This window comes from Hemiscyllium ocellatum, chromosome 26, assembly GCF_020745735.1.
Source record: "Hemiscyllium ocellatum isolate sHemOce1 chromosome 26, sHemOce1.pat.X.cur, whole genome shotgun sequence".
Taxonomy (NCBI): Eukaryota; Metazoa; Chordata; class Chondrichthyes; order Orectolobiformes; family Hemiscylliidae; genus Hemiscyllium; species Hemiscyllium ocellatum.
In genome coordinates, this window is record NC_083426.1 from 49,441,861 (window position 1) to 49,463,193 (window position 21,333).

A 21,333-nucleotide genomic window follows, 5' to 3' on the forward strand; every position below is an offset into this window, starting at 1 on the left:
ATAAGAGAGAGAGAGCCTACCACCCCACCAACCTGCGCATACAACGTATTATCCGCCGCCATTTCCGCCACCTCCAAACGGACCCCACCACCAAGGATATATTTCCCTCCCCTCCCCTATCAGCGTTCCGCAAGGACCACTCCCTTCGTGACTCCCTTGTCAGATCCACACCCCCCACCAACCCAACCTCCACCCCCGGCACCTTCCCCTGCAACCGCAGGAAATGTAAAACTTGCGCCCACACCTCCACACTCACTTCCCTCCAAGGCCCCAAGGGATCCTTCCATATCCGCCACAAGTTCACCTGTACCTCCACACACATCATCTATTGCATCCGCTGCACCCGATGTGGCCTCCTCTATATTGGTGAGACAGGCCGCTTACTTGCGGAACGCTTCAGAGAACACCTCTGGGCCGCCCGAACCAACCAACCCAATCACCCCGTGGCTCAACACTTTAACTCCCCCTCCCACTCCACCGAGGACATGCAGGTCCTCGGACTCCTCCACCGGCAGAACACAACTACACGACGGCTGGAGGAGGAGCGCCTCATCTTCCGCCTGGGAACCCTCCAACCACAAGGTATGAATTCAGATTTCTCCAGCTTCCTCATTTCCCCTCCCCCCACCTTGTCTCAGTCGGTTCCCTCAACTCAGCACCGCCCTCCTAACCTGCAATCCTCTTCCTGACCTCTCCGCCCCCACCCCACTCCGGCCTATCACCCTCACCTTGACCTCCTTCCACCTATCCCACCTCCATCGCCCCTCCCCCTAGTCCCTCCTCCCTACCTTTTATCTCAGCCTGCTTGGCTCTCTCTCTCTTATTCCTGATGAAGGGCTTATGCTCGAAACGTTGAATTCTCTATTCCTGAGATGCTGCCTAACCTGCTGTGCTTTGACCAGCAACACATTTGCAGCTGTGATCTCCAGCATCTGCAGACCTCATTTTTTACTTCAAGAAGCTCAAACCTGTTGAACAACTGGCTAAAGTCTGAGATTCCAGCCTTTTCATCTACCAGAGCTTCAATATCTGCCCATAAAATGTTTGACCACCTTCCAACACAAATGTCTGGGCATCCGCAGCTCAGCCTCTGCTCATCAACTCTGAGCTGCCAGAGTTGCAGACACTTACTGGAGAAGTGTTTGCCATGGATCACACTAGCCACACTCGGCAGTCACAACACATCACCTGCCATCTTTACACGTTACTGAGTCTTAATTAAGTAATCAATTCATGAGAAGGCTATCAAAAAGGCAGTTACATTGAGACAAATGTAAACCTGGGATTGTCTCCCTACAGCAGGAAAGGTTAAGGGAATTTGATTGAGGTGTTCAAATAAATCCAGAAATACTATTTTCAAGTAGCACTTTTGGAATACTGCATTCAATCTGGTCTCCCTGTATAGGAGAAAGTGAGGACTGCAGGTGCTGGAGATCAGAGTTGAAAATGTGTTGCTGGAAAAGCGCAGCAGGTCAGGCAGCAACCAAGGAGCAGGAGAATCGACATTTTGGGCATGAGCCCTTCTTCAGGATTCCTGAAGAAGAGCTCATGCCTGAAACGTCGATTCTCCTGCTCCTTGGATGCTGCCTGACCTGCTGCGCTTTTCTAGCAACACATTTTCAGCTCTCCCTGCAATAGGAAAGATGTTGTGAAATTTGAAAGGGTTCAGAAAAGACTTACCAGAATGTTGCCTGGACTGGAGGGTCTGAGCTATAGAGAGAGATTGCATAGGCTGGAGCTATTTTCTCTGGAGAATCAGACGTTGAGAGGTGACCTTATAGAGGTTTATAAAATCATGTGAGGCAATGGATAGGGTGAATAGTCAAAGTCTTTTTACCTGAATAGTGGAGTACCAAACTAGAGGGCACAGGTTAAAGGTGAGAGGGGAAAGATATGAAGAGAGCCCAAGGAGTAACTTTTTCACACAGAGGGTGTGTGTGTGTATGGAATGAACTGCCAGAGGAAGTGGTGGAGGCTGGTACAATTACAGCATTTAAACGGCATCTGGATGGGTATATGAATAGGAAGGGTTGACGGGGATATGGGCCAAGTGCTAGCAAATGTGACGAGATTAATTTAGAATATCTGGTCGGTGTGGACGAGTTGGACCAAAGGGTCTGTTTCCGTGCCGTGCATCTCGATGCCTCTATGACAGAAGGAATGGTGACTTGGGACACAGACAAAGGGAACTGATAAGCTAACCAGAAGTGACAGGAAATATCTATCTTTCTTAAAACATCAAGTTTTCCTCATCTGGAGTGTTTTACCTGAAAGCATAACAGAAGCAGATTCAAGACTGACTTTGAAAAGGAAGTTTAATATATGAGAGTGTAACATGCTCCTTCAAAACTGGCAGAGTGAAGTAACTAATTTCTCTCAGGATTGTGTTATTTTACTATTCTGTGCTTGATTAGAACAGGTTCCGTAAAAGAACCGATGAAACTGAAACTGTCGGCCTTCTGTTTCTCTGTTTGCTGATTGAGTCACCGTGACAACAGCCTCTACTTCCTGGTGAAGCTGGAACTATCATTGCCTATCGTGGGGAAGAGCAGAACTGGTTGGAGCAGATATGGTGGGAGGTAGTGGTGGGGGAGGGGAGTGACGGGAACTGTGAGTAATTACTGACAAGGAAGTAGATTGACTCATATATGGAAGCAATGGGAGAAGTGATAGCAATCACTGTTTGCAAGGTCAAAGAACAGCCTCCCTGCTCTAGAAGGTCAACTGTCAATGAGGAAACTTCAGGAATTGTATTTAAAAATACAATGGCTCGATAAAACTCACAGACCCATTTAAATAGCTGAACCTCAAAAGTTCTTTGTATTTCTCAGAGATGTTCACTGTGTTTTGGCACAGAACAGCAGTTCCAGTATCTTCGCAATATCTTTGCAGAACAGATGATAAGTTGAGTTATTTATTTCTTCAGGTTTAACTGACTACAAAACCCTCTCTGTTAAGATTTGATAAATACCATTCACTGCCAGGCTGGGGTGTGTCCCACTTACTGCTCTGTGTAGTAACCAGGGTTAGAGTCCATGCAATTGACTGACAATGGAAACCATTGGGAAACTTTCTGAAATTCCTCAGTATTAAACAGCTTAAACTAGGTTTTCCAGCAGCATTCTGTTTGCTGCTGTCTATTTTGCAATTCGCTCAGCCCCAGCTCACTGAGACACGGGACTGTGCCATTTACAGCAAGTACAGTGTGTTATTTACAAGAGAGGCTGAACAACTAGAAATGTAACTCAGCCTGATACAGGGTCTCAGTAAGAAATCTTTCTAAACGCTAATATTCTAATTTCTCCCTTGTATACATCAATGGCAGCTGAAATGCAGCCAATTCTTCATTTAACAGCACCGAAAGGATTTTTACAAATACATTAAGGACAAAAGGGTAACAAGGGAGAGAATAGGACCACACAAAGATCAGCAAGATGGCCTTTGTGTGGAGCCACAATAAATGGGAGAGATAGTAAACGAGTATTGACTGTAGAAAAGGATATGGAAAATAAAGACTGTACGGAAATAGATGGTGACATCTTGCAAAATGTCCAGATTACAGAGGAGGAAGTGCTGGATGTCTTGAAACGGGTAAAAGTGGATAAATCCCCAGGACCTGATCAGGTGTACCCGAGAACTCTGTGGGAAGCTAGAGAAGTGATTGCTGAGCCTCTTGCTGAGATATTTGTATCATTGATAGACACAGGTGAGGTGCCAGAAGACTGGAGGTTGGCAAACGTGGTGCCACTGTTTAAGAAGGGTGGTAAAGACAAGGATACTATAGACCAGTGAGCCTGACCTCAGTGGTGGGCAAGTTTAGATTAGATTAGACTTACAGTGTGGAAACAGGCCCTTCGGCCCAACAAGTCCACACCGACCCGCCGAAGCGAAACCCACCCATACCCCTACATTACCCCTTACCTAACACTACGGGCAATTTAGCATGGCCAATTCACCTGACCCGCACATCTTTGGACTGTGGGAGGAAACCGGAGCACCCGGAGGAAACCCACGCAGACACGGGGAGAACGTGCAAACTCCACACAGTCAGTCGCCTGAGTCGGGAATTGAACCCGGGTCTTCAGGCGCTGTGAGGCAGCAGTGCTAACCACTGTGCCACCGTGCCGCCCATAAGTTGTTGGAGGGAATCCTGAGGGACAGGATGTACATGTATTTGGAAAGGCAAGGACTGATTCGGGATAGTCAACATGGCTTTGTGCGTGGGAAATCATGTCTCACAAACTTGATTGAGTTTTTTGAAGAAGTAACAAAGAGGATTGATGAGGGCAGAGCGGTAGATGTGATCTATATGGACTTCAGTAAGGCGTTCGACAAGGTCCCCATGGGAGACGGATTAGCAAGGTTAGATCTCATGGAATACAGGGAGAACTAGCCATTTGGATATAGAACTGGCTCAAAGGTAGAAGACAGAGGGTGGTGGTGGAGTGTTGTTTTTCAGACTGGAGGCCTGTGACCAGTGGAGTGCTACAAGGATCATAAGACCATAAGACATAGGAGTGGAAGTAAGGCCATTCGGCCCAGCGAGTCCACTCTGCCAATTAATTATGGCTGATGGGTATTTCAACTCCACTTACCAGCGTTCTCCCCGTAGCCCTTAATTCCTCGTGACATCAAGAATCTATCAATCTCGCCCTTGAAGACATTTAGCGTCCCGGCCTCCACTGCACTCTGTGGCAATGAATTCCACAGGCCCACCACCCTCTGGCTGAAGAAATGTCTCCGCATTTCTGTTCTGAATTGACCCCCTCTAATTCTAAGGCTATGTCCACGGGTCCTAGTCTCCTCGCCTAATGGAAACAATTTCCTAGCGTCCACCCTTTCCAAGCCATGTATTATCTTGCACGTCTCTATTAAGTCTCCCCTTAATCTTATAAACTCCAATGAATATAATCCCAGAATCTTCAGCCGTTCCTCATATGTTAGACCTGCCATTCCAGGGATCATCCGTATGAATCTCCGCTGGACACGTTCCAGTGCCAGTATGTCCTTCCTGAGGTGTGGGGACCAAAATTGGGCACAGTACTCCAAATGGGGCCTAACCAGAGCTTTATAAAGTCTCAGTAGCACAACGGTGCTTTTATATTCCAACCCTCTTGAGATAAGAGACAACATTGCATTCGCTTTCTTAATCACGGACTCAACCTGCATGTTTACCTTTAGAGAATCCTCGACTCGCACTCCCAGATCCCTTTGTACTTTGGCTTTACTAATTTTCTCACCATTTCGAAAGTAGTCTATGCTTTTATTCTTTTTTCCAAAGTTCAAGACCTCGCACTTGCTCACGTTATCATCGGCAAACTTCGCTAGAATGCCCCCAGTCCCTTCATCCAAATCATTAATATATAATGCGAATAGCTGTGGCCCCAACACTGAACCCTGCGGGACACCGCTCGTCACCGGCTGCCATTCTGAAAAAGAACCTTTTATCCCAACTCTCTGCCTTCCTGATGAAGGGCTCTGGCACAAAAGGTCGAATTTCCTGTTCCTTGGATGCTGCCTAACCTGCTGTGCTTTAACCAGCAACACATTTTCAGCTCTGATCTCCAGCATCTGCAGACCTCACTTTTTAACTCTTCTGTTAGACAGCCAATCCTCAATCCATCCCAGCAGCTCACCTCGGACACCATGGGCCCTCACCTTGCTCAGCAGCCTCCCGTGTGGCACCTTATCAAAGGCCTTTTGAAAGTCTAGATAGACCACGTCCACAGGGTGTCCCTGGTCTAACCTACTTGTCACCTCTTCAAAGAATTCCAACAGGTTTGTTAGGCATGACCTCCCCTTACTAAATCCATGTTGACTTGTTCTAATCAGACTCTGCTCTTCCAAGAATTTAGAAACCTCATCCTTAATGATGGTTTCTAGAATTTTACCAACAACCGAGGTTAAGCTAATTGGCCTATAATTTTCCATCTTTTGTCTTGATCCTTTCTTGAACAAGGGGGTTACAACAGCCATCTTCCAATCATCCAGGACCTTTCCTGACTCCAGTGACTCTTGAAAGATCTCAACCAATGCCTCCGCTATTTCCTCAGCCACCTCTCTCAGAACTCTAGGGTGTATCCCATCAGGGCCAGGAGATTAATCAATTTTAAGACTTTTTAGCTTTTCTAGCACTCTCTCTTTCGTAACGGCAACCATACTCAACTCAGCCCCGTGACTCCCTTTAATTGTTGGGATATTACTCATAGAACATAGAACATAGAAAAATACAGCGCAGTACAGGCCCTTTAGCACTCGATGTTGCGCCGACCGAAGCCTACCTAACCTACACTAGCCCAATAACCTCCATATGCTTATCCAATGCCCGCTTAAAAGACCATAAAAAGGGAGAGTCCACCACTGCTACTGGCAGGGCATTCCATGAACTCACAACCCGCTGAGTAAAGAATCTACCCCTAACATCTGTCCTATACCTACCACCCCTTAATTTAAAGCTGTGTCCCCTAGTAACAGCTGACTCCATACGCGGAAGAAGGTTCTCACTGTCAACCCTATCTAAACCCCTAATCATCTTGTACACCTCTATCAAATCTCCCTAAACCTTCTTTTCTCCAATGAGAACAGCCCCAAGTGCCTCAGCCTTTCCTCATACGATCTTCCTACCATGCCAGGCAACATCCTGGTAAACCTCCTCTGCACTCATTCCAATGCCTCCACATCCTTCCTATAGTATGGCGACCAAAACTGCACACAATACTCCAGATGAGGCCTCACCAGAGTTTTATACAACTGCAACATGACCTCAGGACTCCGGAACTCAACTCCTCTACCAATAAAGCCCAGTACACCATATGCCTTCTTCACAGCACTATTTACCTGGGTGGCAACTTTCAGAGATCTGTGTAAATGGACACCAAGATCCCTCTGCTCATCCACACTACCAAGTAACCTACCCAGTAATCCATCTTCTTGTTACTCCTACCAAAGTGAATGACTTCACACTTAGCTACATTGAACTCCATTTGCCACCTTTCTGCCCAGCTCTGTAACTTATCTATATCCCGCTGTAACCTGCCACATCCTTCTTCGCTGTCCACAACTCCACCGACTTTCGTGTCATCCGCAAACTTGCTCACCCAGCTTTCAAGCCCCTCCTCTAGGTTATTTATAAAAATGACAAACAGCAATGGTCCCAAAACAGATCCTTGTGGAACACCGCTAGTAACTGCACTCCAAGATGAACCTATACCATCAACTACTACCCTCTGTCTCCTTCTAGCCAGCAAATTCCTAATCCAAACCTCTAATGCACCCTCAATGCCACACCTCCGTAGTTTTTGCATTAGCCTACCATGGGGTACCTTATCGAATGCCTTGCTAAAATCCATATACACCACATCTACTGCTTTACCCTCGTCCACTTCCTTGGTCACCTTCTCAAAGAACTCAATAAGGTTTGTGAGGCACGACCTGCCCTTCACAAAACCATGCTGACTATCCTTGATCACATTATTCCTATCCAGATGTTCATAAATCCTAACCCTTACAATTCTCTCTAAGACTTTGCCCACAACAGAGGTGAGACTCACCGGCCTATACTTACTAGGGCTATCCCTACTCCCCTTCTTGAACAAGGGGACCACATTCGCTATCCTCCAGTCTTCTGGCACTATTCCCGTAGACAACGACGACATAAAAATCAAGGCCAATGGCTCCGCTATCTCCTCCCTTGCTTCCCAGAGGATCCTAGGATAAATGCCATCAGGCCCAGGGGACTTATCTATTTTCATCCTTTCCAGTATTTCCCAGACCTCTTCCCTACATACCTCAAGGCAATCCATTCTAATCACTTGTGACTCAATATTCACATCAGCAACAATGTCCTGTTTCTGAGTGAATACTGACGAAACGTATTGATTTAGTGTCTCTCCAATCTCCTCCGTCTCCACGCACAACTTCCCACTACTATCCTTGACTGGACTGATACCTACCCTAGTCATCCTTTTATTCCTGACATACCTATAGAAAGCCTTTGGGTTTTCCCTAATCCTACCAACTAAGGACTTTTCATGTCCCCTTCTCGCTGCTCTTAGCTCTCTCTTTAGATCCTTCCTGGCTACCTTATAACTTTCAATCGCCCCAACTGAACCTTCACGACTCATCTTTACATAGGCCGCCCTCTTCCCTTTCACAAGGGATTCCAATTCCTTATTAAACCACGGTTCCCTCACAAGACCCTTTACTCCCTGCCTGACTGGTACATACTTATCAAGGACACCCATTAGCTGTTCCTTGAACAATCTCCACATATCATTTGTGTTCTTCCCTTGAAGCCTATTTTTCCAATCCACGCATCCTAAGTCATGCCTCACTGCATCATAATTTCCCTGCCCCCAGCTATAACTCTTGCCCTGCAGTGCACACTTATCCCTCTCCATCACTAGAGTAAAAGTCACCAAGTTGTGGTCACTGTCCCCGAAGTGCTCACCTACCTCCAAGTCTAACACCTGGCCTGGTTCATTACCTAGAACCAAATTCAGTATAGCCTCACCTCGTGTTGGCCTGTCTACATATTGTGTCAGGAAACCCTCCTGCACACATTGGACAAACACCGACCCATCTAACGAACTCAAGCTATAGCTTTCCCAGTCAATATCTGGGAAGTTAAAGTCCCCCATAACAACCACCCTGCTACTGTCACTCTTCTCCTGAATCATCCTCGCAATACTTTCCTCTACTTCTCTCGGACTATTAGGAGGCCTGTAGAAAACTCCTAACAGGGTGACCTCACCTTTCCTATTTCTAACCTCAGCCCAAATTACCTCAGATGGCAAGTCTTCCTCCATCGTCCTTTCCACCGCTGTAATACTATCCTTGACAAGCAATGCCACACCTCCCCCTCTTTTACCCCCATCTCTGACCCTGCTAAAACATTTAAACCCTGGAACCTGCAACAGCCATTCCTGTCCCTGTTCTACCCACGTCTCTGTAATGGCCACAACATCGAAGTCCCAAGTACCAACCCACGCTGCAAGTTCACCTACCTTAGTTCTTATACTTCTGGCATTGAAGTATACACACTTCAAGCCACCTTCCTGTTTACAGGCACCCCCCTTCGAGATCGATGCCATGTTCCTAACCTCCCTACACTCAAGGTCCTGTACCCTAAAGCTACAGTCCAGGTTCCCATGCCCCTGCGAGTTAGTTTAAACCCTCCCAAAGAGCACTAGCAAACCTCCCCCCAAGGATACTGGTGCCCCTCAGGTTCAGGTGTAGACCATCCTGTTTATAGAGGTCCCACCTTCCCCAGAAAAAAAACCCAGTTGTCCAGAAACCGGAATCCCTCCCTCCTGCACCATCCCTGTAGCCACACATTTAACTGTTCTCTCTCCCTATTCCTCGACTCTCTATCACATGGCACGGGTAACAAACCAGAGACAACAACTCTGTTCGTTCTAGCTCTGAGCTTCCAACCTAGCTCCCTGAAAGCCTGCCTGACATCCTTACCCCTCTTCCTACCTATGTCGTTGGTGCCAACGCGGACCACGATCTGGAGCTGCTCCCCCTCCTCCTTAAGGACCCGGAAAACACGATCAGAGACATCACGTACCCTTGTACCTGGGAGGCAACATACCAATCGTGAGTCACTGTCGCCCCTGCAAAACCGCCTATCTGTGCCCCTCACTATTGAGTCCCCATTAACTATCGCTCTACCTTTCTCCACCCTTCCCTTCTGAGCAACGGGGACAGGCTCCGTGCCAGAGGCCCGAACCTCGTTGCTTACCCCTGGTAAGTCATCCCCCCCAAAAGTATCCAAAACGGTATACTTGTTATTGAGGGGAATGACCGCAGGGGGTCCCTGCACTGGCTGCTTCCTCCCACTTCCCCTCACTGTCACCCATCTCTCAAAACTTTCGGAGTAACTAATTCCCTAAAGCTCTGATCTATGACCACCTCTGCCTCCCGAATGATCCGCAGTTCATCCAACTCCAGCTCCCTAACACGGTCTTGGAGGAGCTGGAGATGGGTGCATTTCTTGCAAGTGTAATCAGCAGGGATGCTAATGGCTTCCCTCACCTCATACATGTCTTCCACTGTGAAAACTGACGCAAAGTACTTGTTAAGTTCACGTGCTATTTCCTTATCTCCCATCACTCGGCTTCCTGCATCAGTTTGAAGTGGCCCAATGTCTACTTTTGCCTGTCGTTTGTTTTTTATGTACTGAAAGAAACTTTTACTATCATTTCTAATATTACTGGCTAGCCTACCTGAATAGGCTGGGGCTGTTTTCCGTGGAGTGTCGGAGGCTGAGGGGTGACCTTACAGAGGTTTACAAAATTAGAGAGACATGGATAGGGTAAATAGGCAAAGTCTTTTCCCTGAGGTCAGGGAGTCCAGAACTAGAGGGCATAGGTTTAGGGTGAGAGGGGAAAGATATAAAAGAGACCTAAGGGGCAACTTTTTCACACAGTATGGAATGAGCTGCCAGAGGAAGTGGTGGAGGCTGGTACAATTGCAACATTTAAAATGCATTTGGATGGGTATATGAATGGAAAGGGTTTCGAGGCATATGGGTCGGGTGCTGGCAGGTCTATGAGAGGTCATTTTCCAGGCAGCCATGGTGTTATGACTGCGCTCTGTGCTAATGAATGAACATATTTGACACAGCAGCATTCAGTGAATGCAAATTCAGGAACCTCCGTGAGAGCCAGGGCTAGATCAGATTGGCTTTTAGAGACTATGTGGGGAGCATGAAGTCATTTGTCATACCGAGTTTTTCTCAGAATGTTCCAATGCGTTTCACAAGTATACTTCAGTAATTTGAAGTATACTTGTGGCCGCGGGAGACACCAGCACATCAGTAAATGAGTGGACAAGCTGTTTTTGGTCACGTTGATTGAGGTGGGTCAGCTAAAATGGCGGAAGAATGACAGATTCCAACTTAACATCTCACCTGAAAGGGGTCTCAGGCAGCGCAATATTCTCTCAACATTCTGCTGAACAGTCAGTCTGAAATGCACAAACATGGTCTATCGAGCCTGCTCCATCACTCAATAAGATCATGGCGATAGATTTTAACCTTAACTCTACATTCCTGTATATCCCCGAAAATCTTTTATCCCCTTGCTAGATTCTATCTACCTCCACCTTAAAAATATTTAAAGATTCTGCAGCAACTATCTTTTGAGGAAAAGACTTCCAAAGGACCCCATCCCATGAAAAAAAAGCTTCCATATCTCGGTCTTAACTGGGCGACCATTAACTTTTAAACTATGCCCCAAGTTCTACATTCTCCCATAAGAAGAAACATTCACATCCACCTGGTCAAGTCCTCTCAGTATCTTATATGTTTAAATTAAGTCACCTTCGACTCTTGTAAACTCCACAGATATAGGCCTAGTCTGTCTAGTGTTTTCTCATAAGGCAACAAGCTTATTCCAGATACTAGTCTGTAAACCTTCTCTGAACTGCTTCTAATACATTAATATCCTTCCATAAGTATGGTGACTAGTCTTGTACACAGTACTCCAGATGGGGTCTCACTAACACTCTCAAAGTATCACCTCCCTATCATGCAATCAATTCCCCTCATAATATACATTACATTTATAGAAAACATTATATTAACAAGCACCTATGTGAACAGATTGATGAAGAGGTCATAGAGTCATATAATCAGTGTAAATACACACAATAGCTAATAGATACATAATGCAGGGGCTATACACATGTCTGTTATATTTTATTTACAGCATAAATCACTGAAATAATAATACAACTTTACCTTAAATAAATTTTATTGGCAGAATTCCTTCTCAGTCACACTCAACTGATTACTTGGACATTGTGATAATACAGTAAGCTTCCGGTATTTGAGATACTGTATATTATTTTTGCCAGATTATCGAGAGTGCCAGTTAAAACAAGATTTGCTGTCTTTGCTTTCCCGATTACTTGCTGCACCTACCCTTCTGTGATTCATGCACTTGGGCACTCAGATCCCTCTGCATTTCAGAGCTCTGCAATCTCCCATTATTTTGATAAAATGCTTCTTACTTATTCTTACCCATCGGCTCAAATCTATTGAGTGTGCCTTTGGCGGGGATCTGATTCACAATTGAGGGGTTTTAGTCACTGATGTGACTAATGCTTAGGCTGGTTTCTTCAAGCCATTGTCTTAGGGACAGTCTTACAATTCTTGTGGGGCAGTGACAGAAATACAATGGTATCTTGGAGGAGACACTTGATCCTCTCTGCATCCTTTCTCTCGAACAGCTGCAACGTCATAAAATCCATCCCATCCCAAGTGGAAGGAATGTCTCAGTTGTAGGATTTTGTATGAGCGGGCTTTGAGAAGATTTGTAGCTCAGGTTGAGGTTCTGGATGTAGGTGTGCTCGCTGAGCTGCAAGGTTCATTTCCAGACATTTCATTACCTTACTAGGTAACATCTTCAGTAGGCCTCAGGCAAAGCGATGCTGAAAATTCCTGCTTTCTATTTATATGTTTGGGTCTCTTTGGGTTGATGATGTCATTTCCTGTGAAGTCACTTCCTGTTCCTTTTTTCAGTGGGTGGAAGATGGGGACAAACACATCGAGTTAGACCCCATCTACCACCCACTGAGAAAAGGAACAGGAAGTGACTTCACCACCGGAAATGACATCACCAACCCAAACATATAAATAGAAATCAGAACTTTTCGGAATCGCTTTGCCTGAGGCCCACTGAAGATGTTACCTAGTAGGGTAACAAAACGTCTAGAAACGAACCTTGCAGCTCAGGATTTTGGATGAATTTCTGGCCAAGCATAGAGATTTTTGAAGTGAAAATGGTGGCTACTGAAATGGCGACCCAAGTAGAATATTATTTTATGGAGGATGGAATGTTAAATATCTTCAAAGCAGAGACTGACAAATTCTTAATCTCACAAGGAATTAAGGGATATGGGGAGAGTGCGGGTAAGTGGTGTTGAAATGCCCATCAGTCATGATTGAATGGTGGAGTGGACTCGATGGGCCAAATGGCCTTACTTCCACTCCTATTTCTTATGGTGTTCTGCTCTTATATTCTCTGGAAGGAAAGAGACATCTCGCCCTTGTTTGAGGCCTTTTTTTTAAAATAAAATGCCTCGTCAGGCTGAAGTTGATTTAACTGCTATAACAATGAAGTAAGCTCACCACAGTGAGGTACAGACAAGGGAGTTTCCATGATGACTGTCCCACGACAGAGAGATATGACAACCAATAACCAGCCCTGTTGTGACAGATTTACTTTGTCCTCAGAAAAATCTGTTTGAAACTGGAGGTCCATGTTAACACCATCCCCTGTCTCTGCTGGTCATGGGAGAGAGATTGGGAATGGATGTGAGAGATAGAAATTAAGTGTGGCCTTTGCCCACTCATTTTTTTGAACTAGTGAGGCCAGTTACAATTTTAAATGACAGACTTGAATTGAATTGAATTTACTGTCATGTGTACAGAGACACAGTGAAAAGCTTTGTCTTGCAAGCAATACAGGCAGATCACAGAGTTAAATAGCATAGATGAGTAAAGAATAGGTAAACAGCGGCAAATACAAAAACACAGGTACAGGCGAATGACAAGAGTTTGAGAGTCCATTCAGTAATCTAACAACAGCAGGGTAGAAACTGTTTTGAAACCAGCTGGTGTGTGTGTTCAGGCTTCTGTACCTTCTCCCCGATGGTAGAGGTTGTAGAAAAACATTGCCAGTGTGGGGTGAATCTTTGAGAATGCTGGTGGCCTTTCCTTGACAGTGGACCTGGTAGAAAGATTCTACAAATGGGAGGTTGGCCTTTGTAATTGTCCGGGCTGAGTTCACCACTCTCTGTAACCATCTTCGATCTTGAATGGTACAGTTGCCATACCAGGTAGTGATACACCCAGACAGAATGCTCTCGATGGCACACCTATAAAAGTTGCCAAGGGTATCCGCTGTCATGCTAAATTTCTTCAGCTGCCTGAGGAAGAAGAGACCGTGTTGGGCCTTTGTAACCAGTGCATCCACATGAAGAGTCCAAGAAAGCTTGTTGTGGATGACAACTCCCAGGAGCTTGACACTCTCGACTCTTTCCACCTCTGTGCTGTTAATGTGTAGCGGGGCAGGAGTAACATCCGCCGAAAGTCAAAAACGAGTTCTTAGTTTTTGCTGGCATTGAGAGCTAAGTTGTTCTCAGTACACCATTTTTCCAGGTCTTCCAACTCCCATCTGTAGTCTGTTAGGTCGCCATCTGAGATTTGACTGACTATGGTGGTGTCATCAGCAAACTTCTAAATGGCATTAGTCTGGTATTTAGTGGCACAGCCATGGGTATACAGTGAGTACAGTAAAGGGCTGTGTACACACCCCTGGGGGGCACCAGTGTTGTGCGTTAGTGAGGATGAAATATTGTCCCCAATCTTCACTGATTGTGGCCTGTCAGTCAGGAAACTGAGGATCCAGTTGCAGAGAGTGGGGCTTAGTCCGAGATCACTGAGTTTAGTAATTAGTTTCGAGGGGATAATAGTGTTGAAGGCTGAACTGTAGTCAATGAGTAGGATTCTTACATAGCTGTTCTTGGTGTCAAGATGTTCTAGGGAGGAGTGAAATGCAAGTGATATGGCATCTGACGTGGATCTGTTGGTCCAATAGGCAAGTTGGAGTGGGTCAAGAGTAGTGGGGTACCTGGAGTTGATGAATGCCATGACCAGCCTTTCAAAGCACTTCGTGACCACCGAAATTAGGGCCACCTGGTGGTGGTCATTGAGACATGCTGCACGAGCCTTCTTAGGCACAGGCATGATGTTGCCCCTCTGGAAACAGGCAGGGACAGTGGCCTGCTGCAGGGAGAGGTTGAAGACCTCTGCCAGTTGATCTGTGCATGCTCTTAGTGCATGGCCTGGTACTCCGTCTGCACTGAGGGCTACTTTTTGTTAGCATGGGTTAAAAAAGAAAAGGTATTTCCATAAATCACAGGAAAGAGCAGCAGGAATAACGTCCAATGTGACAGAGACAAACACAAGGAAAGAAGACAGAAATATATATAGAAGCAGAAATAGTCCATTGTGATCATGGCTGATCTGATAATCCTCAACTCCACTTTCCAATCACCCTGGATTCCCTTCCTGTCTGTATCAGTCTTTTAGATTGAAACAGGACCTCAGACATCAGTATGACACGGAGTTTTAAATGGGCATGAACTGATTTGACAGTTTTGTTTTCGTTCCCTCAACTAGTTCTTTATAATTTTATTTGTATGCATTTCTAATCAATTGGGCTGTAATTATCAATGTTTGCAGTGTCTGCCTTTGAAAAATGGGTTTCACATGGCTCACTCTTCAATCCTCTTGTTTATATTGCACAGTCCAACTACAGAGTAACTGCTATCATTCCCACATTTCCTTGGGTGCTTGAATAGACCTGCTCAGGTCCCAATTCTCTGTCTACCTTGGACTGGGCATGAGTGAAAGTCACGTAGGAAGGATATGACCTTGAGTGATGCTGGGTATTGACCTTTTCCCCACCTGGAAATGGGATCTCCCAGGAAATTGTCTGAAGGATACAATCATACCTTCGAAAGGGTTGTGGAGAGTTCCAGGGGAGGCGTGCATGGCCTGTTGTGCTGGCACATTCACGATGAAATTCCTTTGTGCAAAGTTTCTGTAGTTATTGATCTGTTGCAGTATTTCATACAGCACGTCCCCTAAAAGAGAAATCGAATTAAAACTCTTTGTATTGGAGGATTTCAGGGTTTTTCCAACAGTCTCAATGGGAATTATCTTTGAGCCAATCTCAGTCCTACTGCCCTGATTGCAGAACAGCCTACAGGCATGGCATCAATACTTCCATGAGGCATGATCCATGGACAAGGCACACAGGGTCAGAGACATGGAATTAACCCGCACCCGCAGGTCGGCCTTTGTGGTTTTGCTACATCATGGTCTACTTTGACACAGAGCGAAGAAAGATTCTGCCCTTCCTCGCCTCACTCCTGATCCCATGGGTGGAAAGGTTCCTGAATCCTGACCATTTTAGCTCCAGATAATATTCTAGACCCAGCCACTGGAAATACAGGGGCAACACGAAGGAACCTCTCAATATATTGTCCTTCCTTTTCGAGTAAGATGTTCCTAATCTCCTTTCTAAAGACTGCAGTTCTTACACCACGATTGTAATGTGACTTGAATTGTTACAGTGTGATACTATTCCAAAATAACTAACATACGTCCATCTCATACAAGGGCTTCTGAGCAATGGAGCGAGAGTCTCTTCAATCTGGTACTTACACCCTTCCCCAACAAGAGAATTAAGGAATCTTACCGAAACATCATTAAATTCTGAGTTGTGACATAGTGGACAGCTGTTTTCACATGGTCAGGCAGAGAGCAGGATGTTAAAGTTTTGTGATCGTGTCCTTAGAACCAATGGTTAGGAAACTCCTTTACATTTATTAGCATGTCATACATACTACTGAAATTACATGCCCAGGCAAAATGTTGTTGGACAGAACAGGAAACACATGTTTTCAAAGCTGACCGTATCCAAGAGGGATTTATCTGGCAGGTAGACTTCTTCCAGTTCCACCCTGATCTATCCTCACAACTGAGCACTTCAATGTCAGATATTTGAGTAATGTAACCCAGCAGCTGGAGTAGTATTGCTAAGGAGGAGGAATGCCCAGTGCCAACAGAACAAGAGGGGGGCCAGGGTCTTCAGTGCCATGAAGCAGCGTACTGGGACAGGGTACACTGACAGCTCCTCTCTCCCCGCAGGGATGAGTGAAAGACAGTGCAGGAGGACTCCCCAGGAACACCGTCACCTACACCTGCTACCTTCTGCAGTCAGATCTGTGTCCCTGCGGTGCGGGAGGCGGCGCTGTCCCTGCGGTGCGGGAGGCGGCGCTGTCCCTGCGGTGCGGGAGGCGGCGCTGTCCCTGCGGTGCGGGAGGCTATGTAGCAACATGGAGAATTGAACACCTGAAACGTAAATCTCAAGTTGAAGATCCCACTTTCTGGAGGTGATGCTCCTCTCAGAGGGCAGCAGAGGATCACCATCTCAATGCTCTTGGTACTGCTTCCCAGTGATGCCAGTGTGTGGGGTGATCAGGCACAGGGTCACCTACAAGGAACACAGAGAAGACCAAAGGCTGGACAACCCACACTGTCACTATACTAAGTGCTGTCTTTGTGCTCAGTGTCAGGTTGGACAGAATTGACACCTGTCTCTGCTAAGTGTCTTCAACAATCTTTCTCTGCTCTGTCCCTGTGCCACCCTTGCTGGCACAGCTGAGATAGAGGATGCCTGCTGACCAGCCTGGCCTGTTCAGGTGCCCCTGGTGTGCACCCTTTGGTGGTCGTGGGCCCAGAAGACTCTCCTGGTCAGGTTCAGCTGCAACAGGCTTCTCTGGTGGAGATGGGGAGAGGGTCCCTGGTTGAGGGGAAGCTGATGAGCAGACCACATCTGCACTGTCCCGAGGTGAACATCCTTGTCTCTCCCCCTCCTGTCAATGCACAATGGGAAGTCCCTCAGCCCTTGAGGTGATCAGGATAGACAGACTATCGTGTACAAGTCTGGTCACCTTGCTACAGGAAGAATATTATTGAACTGGAAAGGATGCAAAAAAAAATTACAAGGATGTTGCCGGGACGGAGAGTTTGAGTAATGGGGAGAGGCTGGATAGGATGAGACATTTTCCCTGAAGCATCGGAGGGTGAGGGGTGACCTGATAGAGGTTTGTAAAATTGTGAGAGGCATGGATAAGGTGATTGGCCAAGGTCTTTTCTCCAGGGTAGGAGAGTCTAAAACTAGAGGTTGAGGAGGAGAGAGAAAATATTTAAAAGAAATCTGAGGGGCAACTTTCTCACACAGAGGATGGAATGGGCTGCCAGAGGTGGTGGAGGAGGCTGGTACAATCACAACATTTAAAACACATTTGGACAGATACTGTACATGGAGAGGAAAGGTTTAGGTGGATAGGGGACAAACACAGACAAACGAGAAGCGATTAAGTCAGGATATCTGGTTGGCATGGATGAGTTGGGCCGAAAGGTCTGTTTCTGAGCTGTATGACTCCACAACTCTCCAAGTGAGGTTAAGGTCCCTCAATTCCCCTCTCAGAGTCACTGAATGAATGTATCCATGGAGCAATGGAGTTAAGGTCCAAGTAGGTGCTGACAGTTCTTGTGCACCTGTGTCTCCACAATGATCACCACCCCATCCAGGAAGGCAGCCACACACATTCACATCAGAGTCACAATATCTCCTTTGCCCTTCACCCCAGTCTCTGCATGATCTCTACCCTATCTGACACTGCTCCTCTGCTGGTCTTTATATCTCCTTTAGCTCATTCATTCAGAGGAGCTGGTGGACATGGGGACTGGAGAAGGGATGGTTTTCATTTCTTAATCCCCCTGGAGTGGGAGTGGGAGCGGGATCAGATGCTGCACTGAAATACACAACCATTTTTGCAGGAGAGCTGCCACTCTTAGGCAAGGAAGTAGTCAGAATTTCCAGCTTGCTGTTACAACTGGAAGGAGCAAATTGGAAGCTTTCTCACTAAATGGGCATTGATGTTCCCTGGGCAGCTCAACAACCTGTCCCTCAAAGTGTTCAGGAGCCTTATACACTCCATTGCCTAAACACTGGCACTGATTACACACGAGGGTCTGATGGAGATTTCTGGTCCCAGCTCCTGTGCGACAGTCCTCTGTCCTGCCAACCTTACTAAAGCTAACTCATACTCACAGCAGCACAAAATATTGAGGAGACAGTGGTATATACCCTGGCTGAGTACAGCAAATCATATCTTCTGCTTTTCACCACATGCCTTTCCCACCAGAATGAGCCCATGCTCACCAGTTCCCACCTTTATCTCTCGGAGAGCTTTGCTGATTTCTCTCTGCTGTCAATGCTGCTGCTAGGGGGCAGAGTGACTGTGCACATGTACAATCGCAGCATCACACGCCACAACACAGACGAGCAGAGGCCAGGGGAAAGGTGGCACTGCCCATTGGCCTTAACATCACATGGCAGTATGGAGTCAGCCCGCTGTGTGTCAGCCCACTGCAATGCACTGACAATTTACCTCTTCCTACGATGGTCATTAAAAAGCAATTCAACTCAAAATGAACAACTCTGGGGAAAGTTTAGTTCAGTTTGATCAAAGACAGTCAGGCAAAGCAAGAGGAGGTCAGTAATGCTCAGGAAAAACAGAAATGGGAGGGGAGAGATTTTGCAAAACCTGGACAAACATGTCCAGAATGAAGCTTTAGGATGTCAGACAGGTTGTGTTGGAGGTCTTTTTCCCTGCAATACGTTGAATGATATCCTGATGAAATAGTTGCCATCTCTTTGGGATGCAGGCCTGTGGTGTGGGCCAGGGAACAGCCTTGGTTGTCGCCCAGGAGAGCTCTGAGCCAGTGCTCCCTGTGTGAGGGAAGGACTGGGGGACTTGTATCCATACATGCACAATCGCATCCCAACAAAGGGGGCCTTTCACATGTGCGGGACATCCCGAATACATGAGCAAGTAATGACAACGACCTTTGCCTACCATCTTGGTGTTTCTAGGAACAGTAACTTCCTGGACTCAAAGTCATCTCAGAAGTTAAACTGTCGTGTTTTCAATCTACATGCTTCACCTTAGCAACCTCATGAGACATGAGTCAGCATCTATACTGCACTGAGGACACCATGTACAGTTTCACTAGCATCACTCATAACCCAGTCCCACTCTCTGTGTCATCATATTGCTTGTCTGACATCAACAGAGCGACTATTTCTTTCAGCTAAACACTGTTAAGACCATAGCCTTTGGTCCCTCCACCACAACTTCCCTCAAACCACATCCCTGGATTCATCCAAACTGTTTTAAATATCGTTATCTAATTGACCCCAAGTTGACCTTCCAACTTTATATTCCTCTCGAACCTCCAACCTCAAATCTCTGTTTTTGTTTACCTTTCACATTTAAAACATCCAGCCTTCTGTTCTCCCTCGCTGTTACTTTAACGTTCTCCAGAAATCTAACTCAACTGCCTACACCATCCTTAAACTTTCTGTTCTTCTAATGCTGGTCTCTCATGAAGTTCCCAATCTCAGTGCTTTTGCTTTCAATTTTCAGCTCCTTTGCTCTTGAATGTCTTCTACTATGGGTCAGTGTCCTTTTGTCACCATTATACCCCCATAAGACACTTTGAGGTATTTTGAGAGATGTAATTATCATTAAACCCAAGATCAGCATACAAGTCCTATCCTCATAAATGTGATATATTCCAGACTGGTACACAGAACTGTCAGCCCCATATATCCTGGACATTATTCCTCCAGATTAATACACAAAGCTTTTATCCTCAGACATCGAATATACTTTAGCTTGGTGCATGGAACTGTTATTGGTGTGTACACGATGTACTTCAGATTGATACACTGAACTATCATCCCCGTATCCACAACATTTATGAGATTGGTATATTGAACTATTGTCCCCATATATTCCTGACTGGAACATTATGTTATTTTCTGTTTATAAACATTGGTTCTATGAATCTATAAGCCTTACAAAGAGCACAGAAACAGACCCTTCAACCCAACTCATCCATGAACTAGTACCATTTGGTTGCATTTCACCCATATCCCTCTAAACCTTTCGTATCCATTTACCTGTCCAAATGCCTTTTAAATGTTGTTCCTGTACCAGCCTCCTTTGGCAGCTTCCTATGCCTCACCCTCTGTGTGAACACGTTGTCCCTCAGATCTCTTTTAAATATTTCCCCTCTCAGCTTAAACCTCTAATTTTGGACCTTGGTTATTAACCTTATCTACATCCCTCATGACTTTATAAACTTTTGTAATGTCAGCTCTCAGCCCAGTGAAAGTCCCAGCCTCTCCTAATAAAGAACATCCACATGAATCCTTTTTGTCCCCTTTTCCAGTTTAATAACATCTTTCCTACATCACAGCAAATTCTGAAGGAAACCTCTGAATGGCTCTTACCTGAACTGGGACAGCGGTGCCTGAAGTCTTCCTTGGTGAGCAAGCACAGAGCTTTCCCATTCATTTCAAACTTGCTCTCCTCAATAAAACGCAGGGAATATTCTCTCTCTGCCCATTTCAGCCACTGTGTAACGTCTGCCTTGCTCCATAGTGATGGCTGCATTTCTGTCACAAATCAACAACACAAAACCACTGTTTACAGAAGTATCCACACTCCCACAAAATATATGTCAGTGTAGCTTCCTAAAGTGTAGAAGAAAGATCAATGTGCAGAGACTTCAGATCAATTGGAACAGGCAATGGGACACATGCAGTCGACCAGGAGAATCCAAATTCTGATCAGAATCATTGCACATTAGTTATGTCACTGGATCATAATTCA

The 21,333-nt window shown here is 45.9% G+C and overlaps 1 protein-coding gene across 3 annotated transcripts in view; it reads right to left on the reverse strand.

Annotated features, from left to right (window-relative positions):
• LOC132828459 (transcription factor ETV7-like) overlaps window positions 1-21,333 on the reverse strand; it is an 87,384-nt gene that overhangs the window by 35,843 nt on the left and 30,208 nt on the right. For 2 of the 3 annotated variants that reach the window (XM_060845602.1, XM_060845604.1), the window contains 2 exons: window positions 20,952-21,116; window positions 15,529-15,660 (listed from right to left, as the gene is read on the reverse strand). In XM_060845602.1, coding sequence (XP_060701585.1) covers window positions 15,529-15,660; window positions 20,952-21,116 — 297 coding nt within the window. The remainder of the gene's footprint in view (window positions 1-15,528; window positions 15,661-20,951; window positions 21,117-21,333) is intronic. The other variant, XM_060845603.1, reaches the window with a different exon arrangement.